At 48.3% G+C, this 6985-nt stretch overlaps 1 protein-coding gene across 3 annotated transcripts in view; it reads right to left on the reverse strand.

Annotated features, from left to right (window-relative positions):
• The window catches only part of CDH13 (cadherin 13), a 1035770-nt gene that overhangs the window by 239840 nt on the left and 788945 nt on the right, over positions 1-6985 (reverse strand). For all 3 annotated transcript variants that reach the window (XM_007452531.1, XM_007452530.1, XM_007452529.1), the window contains one exon: positions 4812-4990. In XM_007452531.1, coding sequence (XP_007452593.1) covers positions 4812-4990 — 179 coding nt within the window. The remainder of the gene's footprint in view (positions 1-4811; positions 4991-6985) is intronic.

Here is a 6985-nt window from a genome sequence, read left to right on the forward strand (position 1 = left end):
CAGCAGGAACGCTGAAACACGCTCTCCAAAGGCAGGAAGACCGTGCAATTCACAGCACATTTGAATCACCTGGGTTCTTCTTTCAACTACTGATGCCTGTGTTCTACTCCCCCGAGACTGATTTTACGGATCCAGCTTTGTTTGGAGCACTGAGGTTTCTAAAGCTCCTCAGCAAAGTTTGAGAAGCAGTGTCCTAGTTGATTCTACTCTTCCGCTCTAGGGGAGTAAGCAGAACAAATCCACTCTCTCTTTCCAAAGACCAGCCCTCCTTAAACAGGAAGACAGCCCCCCTGTTCCCTCTGAGCCCCCTCTTTCCAGGCTACACATTCCCAGGTGGTCCACTATCCAAAGGAGGCCCGCAGCCAACTGTGCTGCCCCAGAGGACTCCTGAATCACGATGCCTGCAAATGCACCCGCTTTGGGGGAAGCCACAATGTAGTTAACCTCGGACGACTGGAAAGCAGGGACTGACCCACTGTCCCTTCCACCGGCCATACCGTTTTCCACCTGGCCTGGTGTTCTCCCCAAGGTCACGGCTCAGTGGAGGCGGAACATCTCAGGGAGATGCCCACTGGACAGACAGCATCTGCTGGACAAGGCTGGTGGCCCACAGAACTGGAGCCAAGGCAGAGGCTGATCGTAGTTAGGAGCGAGAGGAGGGTGTCAGTTATAGTTATGGGTCCTCAGAAGATGAAGCGGATGACCTGCCTTCTAGCATGTTCCCATTGCCCAGGGCGGGCGAGAGACGGGCAGTCTCGCTCCCGGCTCTGCACTGCAATCGGGTCCAGAGGCTGCAACGACACCCTGGGCAATGAAAGGAGGTCACCTGGCCAGATAGCGGCCTGAGCACACAGAGGCGCCATACGTTTCACGCTGCCTGCGTCTCTCCCTCCCCGACATCCTTCCTTCCCTTCACCGCGCAGCGAAGATGTTCCTGCGCTAAGGACTGGGGCTGTGCAGGGCGGACACACTGACACAGTCCTGGCCTCCTCAGAGCGTGGGGAGGGGCAGCGCAGCGAGGGCGCCTGTCTCCCCGGCCCCGTTCAGGACGTCCTGGGAAGAAGAAAGGGCAGCGACCAAAATGGCAGCATTAAACAGCACTGACTGGCGTCCTTGCCTGTCCTCCACGACAAGCTTGAGTACAGGGTGACTGTGTGACAGGCAGGGAAGGTGGACGGGCAGGTTCAAAAGGAACAGTGCCTTCCCACCTCCCTGAGGTCTTCTGTCACCTCCCTCTTGGGGTCCTGTCGGGGTCCTCCTTGGGAACGTACTAGATGGAAAATCAAAGTGAAAACTTCACATCAATCGAGCTCAGGTCAACGCTTGAACTTCCGGAACCTCCACTCCCACACGGCGGGGGCCAGGCAGGAGCAAACCGTTTGCAAAATCTCAGGGGCCCCCCAGCTCTAGGAGGAGTCCCATCCTATTTGTTAGCACCCATTCAACGCGCAAACACGCCATTTGAGTTACTGTCAGTGAATACATGATAACCACACTTAACACTGGTTTAAATCATATCGAAGTTTGTAGGGGTCCCAATGGAATATTTTCTTAAAAACGAATGGTGCATAAATCTGTTTTAAGTGTTCTGCCCCGATGATCCAGAAGTAGACTTCTGAAACCACACCTAACACAGGATGCCTTCTCAGAAGGTCTCCAGAAATAGTAACAAACAATTCCATAATCCCACTGCGGGAACTTGTCATATGGACATGAACCCTGGGAAAGGTACAGTGAGATGAAAACACTGCAAACTGGAACATGCTCACGGGAAGTCTGACGCGCAAGTTCTGGCCCTTTAAAGATAAGTAACTTGAAGTCACGCTTTACCCTTTCAGCAAACTTGCCCAAGAGGATCCTAGCACAGCGCTAGTAAACAGACAAGGCTTGCCTGAATTCAGGGACATTTCTTTCCTTCAGACTGTAGCCATGTTGCCTGGGTCAACACTGAACTCTGGAAACCCTCACAGAAACATGTTACTTTTCATTCATTTTCACTGATTTTCCAATTTTGGTTAAATTGCGCTGATCTTTTTTTCCTTTTTGGAACTGTTTATGTATTGTAGCTGAAAAGGCTTATTAATTCAACTCCCATAGTAATATACTTATTGCTACTTAACAAAAACCCAAATGACAAGAGCATGAACTTGAGACACATTTATCCCCCAAATAAGCCTTAAAAATGGAATGATCTACTATATTATCATTTTGGTTTATAAATAGAGACTTACAAAGCATTTTCTACCAGTAAAAAGACAAGCTGAGATGGAGAAATCACCTTTCTCTTGTAGGAAGAATTTGCAAGTGCCTTCAGGAGAATTAGGGGTCATGGGAAAGCTGGTGTGTGTGCGTGTGTGCGTTCTCGCACATGCGTGCTGGGAGGGGACTAAAGGGAGAAATGGAAAGTTCGTACTTGCCTCTGAAGAAGATAATACGTCAGTCAGGCAGTCATAAAAACGGGGAGGTTTGGAAAGAGAGTGAGAGACAAAATGGAGGAAATGGACTTAAAATGTTCTTTTCTCTGCTTCCTATTTTTAACGAGAAACGATTGCATTTTCCAAGTGACAATCAGAGTTTCAATGCAAATTTCAATCTCTTCCTCTCTTTCCAATAATTCCCCATTTCCAGCTACTGTTTCCCACTTTTCCCATGTAAAATCTTAGTGTCATCTCCAATTCATTCTTGCGAATATGCCAAAAAACCTGTAATTAGGAGTGCTGAAACTGTGGTAGGTCAAACAAACATGCAGATGATCACATCTGTTTTCAAGAAATTTACGTCTAGGCCAGCGGTGCCCACTAGCACTTTCTGTGATGGTGGTAACAGTCTCTGTCTCGGCCAGTACGGTGGCCACCAGCCACACAGGGCTCCTGAGCACTTGAGATGTGGCTGGTCTGACCAAGAAACTGATTTTTACATTTTAATTTCAAAGATGTCAATTAAAATTTAAAAAACCACATGTGACTAGCGGTTACTGCATCAGGTCTAGACCAAGAGGAAGGGGATATTCTTGTGGTTTTTTTTTTTGTTTTTTTGTTTTTTTTTTGCGGGGGGGCGGGGCACGCAGCCGGTGGGATCTTAGTTCCGTGACCAGGGTTCGAACCTGCGCCCCCTGCATTGGAAGGCAAAGTCTTAACCGCTGCACCGCCAGGGAAGTCTGATGGAAGGGGATATTCTTTAAAGAGACAGATGACAGTGTAAAGGAGCATGTGACAAATGCCACGCGAGGGCTGCAGGTCAGAGCAGTCAGAGACTGGAGGAGGAAGAAGGCTGTGGAAGACTCCGCGGTGGAGCACCGCTTCCTAGATGGGGCGGATCTAACCCAGAAGCTTGTGAAGAGCTACAGCGAGGAAAACAGAAAGGAGAGGAGAAGGCATTTCTCACCCAGGGATTTTTAAAATCCAAGACACGGGGGAAAATGCACAGGGCTGTGAGGGAAACCCAACGCGCGTCCTGCGGCAGATGGTGCTTGCAGAAGGTCAAGGGTGACTGCCAGGGGGCACGTCCATGGAACGATGCCCTGCTGGGAATAAGGGATCCCAGGATGAGGGCAGATCTCGGGGGGTGATGGAGGCAGAGAATCCTCAAGTGGGTTGACATGCTGTGTGAAGGGCCAAGAGGCTCTCCTATGGAAGGTAGCCTGTGGGGGATGACAGGGTGGCCCTGGAACTTGGGAAATAGGCCAGGGCCAGCGGACAAATGCAGGGGGTTGTAAGTGGGCCAGGAACACATGCCCCCCTAAGTGCGACAGCTGCTACCAGCTCCACCTGACTGTCACAAGTGGTCCGACCCATCGTCCACATGTCCACACCGGGGCCCCGATTTCCAGAATTTCTGATTTTCAGAAAGGCTGGAAATTGGAATTTAAAAAAAATATGAAATCAAAATATTTGGATATGGCGACTAATGTGAAACTTTAAAACACCCTGGGCCAAACCAAAGAGCAGGCATGTGGGCTGACTGAGGTCCATGGGGCACCTGTCTGTGACACGTGACCTGGCAGATGGGTGAGGTTCCATAGAGACGGCCTTGCAGGACAAGAGCAGAGACTGAGGGGAGAGAAAGGCTCGGGCAGAAACACTGGCGCAGGCAGCAGAAGGTTTGAGAAAGAAGTAAGTCAAAGCCACCTGACTCTGTGACAAGGAGGAGGAGTGTCAGTGATCTGGGACAGTCACTTCCCTCCCCCTTCCTTCCCCCCTGCCTCCCCCACCCTCCTGGCAGACAGGTGAGGCAGGCAGAGCCCACAGTCGCTGGGGCCTCAAGAGTAAGTGGTCGGTGATGTATGGTTCCCGGGGGGTAAGGGCAGGGGGGAGGGATACATTGGGAGATTGGGAGTGACACGTACACACCACTATATATAAAATAGATAACTAATGAGGACCTGCTGTACAGCACAGGGAACTCTACTCAGTACTCTGCAATGACCTATATGGGAAAAGAATCTGAAAACGAGTGGATACATGTATATGTATGACTGATTCACTTTGCCGTGCACCTGAAACTAAATCAACTATCCTCCAATAAAAATTAAAAAAAAAAAAAAAAAAAAAAGAGTAAGCGGTCAGTGAGGAAACAGGCATCGAGTTGAATGAATGCAAATAACCGCAAAGGACATGGCTTTTCCAGTGTGTGTTTTCTGGGGTCACGTAACATCCCAGCACCCTTGACAGATTTTCCCCAATCCAACCATGTGTAAATTATCTCATTTCCACTGCTACGTAAAGTGCCGCTGACGGAAGCCGCACATCTTCCCTCATGTGAAAGCCATGCTCAATTCTCATGAAAAGGAAGTTGTGTGCTTTTCAGCTCACCTCCCGGTCCAGCAGTGCAGGTGGCACGACGGTGACAATGTCTCCTTTCTCAGGATCGATGTAGAACATATTGGGAGAGGGCCTGTCCGGCGTCTGCTGACGGATATTATACCGCAGGAGCGCGTTATCCGTGGCCGGGTCGTCCGCGTCAAAGGCTGTCATCCGCATCACCGTGGTCCCTGAGGGGGCAGGAGCAGGGGATGGTCACTTGGGGGACAGCGATGGGCAGAGCCCCTCCCCGCACCTGGGCAGTGGCAGTGGAGTGATGTGTCAATCACTTTCCAAATTAAACCAGCAAAACCTTTCCCTGGCTCCGTTAGGTTTTAGCTTTCCTTCCGCCCTCCCTCTCTCCTCCATCACGTTAAAAGACCTGAAATAAAGAAATCTTTCCTGTTCAGCAGATTGACAGCTTAATTTTTCCTTCTCCTGATATGCTGTTTATTTCCACGGGCTTTCATTTCATTGTGGATGTGGCTCTGTGGCAATGGCCTTCATTTTAAAATCTCTTATTGAGTGCCTACCACGTGGGCGCCCTGGGCTGGGTGTCCGGGAAAAAGAGGTGCCAAAAAGTCACATTCCCTGGGGTCCGGCAGGTCGGCGCTAAGCAGGAGAGAGAGAGTTTGAAAATAATAAAGCATTCACAGCGCACTGAGAGACGGTGATGTGAATACGGATGAGAACAGCCTCATCTAACCACGGGCTCAGGAAAGGTCGCCGGTGCAGGTGGGTGAGTAGGTGTAACCGAGGGGAAGGAGGGGCGCCTCAAAGGTAAAGGTACTGCAGTTAATTCCGGTTACAGGGAATGGGTGTGGATGTTACTTGAGCATGCTCTGTGTGCAGCTGCAATGCTGACACTTTAGAGACGAAGATGGTATAAAGACGAGAGTGACGGGGACTATTTGATTATAACAAGGTTGAGAAGGGTGTTGGATACAGGTCTTGCTCACACACAGCTGATATGAAGGGCGACTGGCATTAGGTGCTTTGGAAGACAACTGGATAGCAACTAGTAAAAAAAGAAAAATGCATTCACTCTCTCGGCATTTACACTCAAGAAACACTTGCACGTGTTGACAAGGGGTTTTGGCGGGGATGTTTACGGAGGATCCGAGAAACATTTGGAAAGAACCTAACCATCCAACAACAGAGGAATTGCTAAAATGATGTTATCCCCACACTGTGAAATATTCTGCAGCACTTAGAAAAGGTTGTACAGCTAATGTGCTCTAACATGGAAGGCTCTCCAAAACTGAAAAATATCAAGTTGGAAAATGTTATCCATAGTATAACGTCATTTTTATGAACCTATTTTCGCAAACAGAAAATTCCACAAACTTTATGCATATATTTTTCAGAAACAGTTTATGTCCATAAACGGATAGAATAAGGTCTATAAGGGTGAACTTCACACTGGCTTTGGTGGTTAAACCTGGGAAAGGAGACAGGGCACTGGGATTAATGGTGATGCAGGGACGAGGGAAGACGGTGGCCGATCTGTAATGGTTTGATCATTTTTACAAGGAGCACGTATTATTTTGTGATTAAAATTTAATTTAATGGGATCATAATTGTAAACACCAATAGAAGCACAGTCTAGAGTAGAATCTGGCACATTTACCTGCTGGTCTTGACAACTGTGAGCCAACATATTTGGCTCAGGGTGACGTGCCCAACTATAATTTTTCACTGTAGTTTACTCTTCTGTGAATGTAGGGCCCCATCTTCTGATTCTGAATCCTCTGAGCCCACAACATGTGAGCTAATGGGTAAGAGATGGAACCCGTAGACCTATCGTCCCCAGCACGAAAACTCACGTACAGAAAATATTCAAGCTTAAAGGAAGCATAGAGTTCATCTAGCTCAGTCACCATCCCGGTATTCCTTTCCCTTTTATAACAGTGCTTCCCAAGCCATCAAAGCCGGTTTATTTTTTCCCATAATCAGAATCAGATTATCAGCCATTAGGTCCGAATGATCAGGCAAACGGATCTGACCGTCCTAAAGCAAGATCTATCTGTGAAATAGTCTCACTTAATTTCACCAATGTTGCCATTAAACCAGATGCATCCAGACACACCTTCTACTCTGTGTTGTGTCTTTGCCCTTCTTTGTTTCTTTTTTTTTTTTTTTTTTTTTTTTTTTTGGGTGTGGGGGCCTGTCCCTTTTTTGCTTTT

The sequence above is a fragment of the Lipotes vexillifer genome, unplaced genomic scaffold (assembly GCF_000442215.2).
Source record: "Lipotes vexillifer unplaced genomic scaffold, Lipotes_vexillifer_v1.1 scaffold443, whole genome shotgun sequence".
NCBI lineage: Eukaryota > Metazoa > Chordata > Mammalia > Artiodactyla > Lipotidae > Lipotes > Lipotes vexillifer.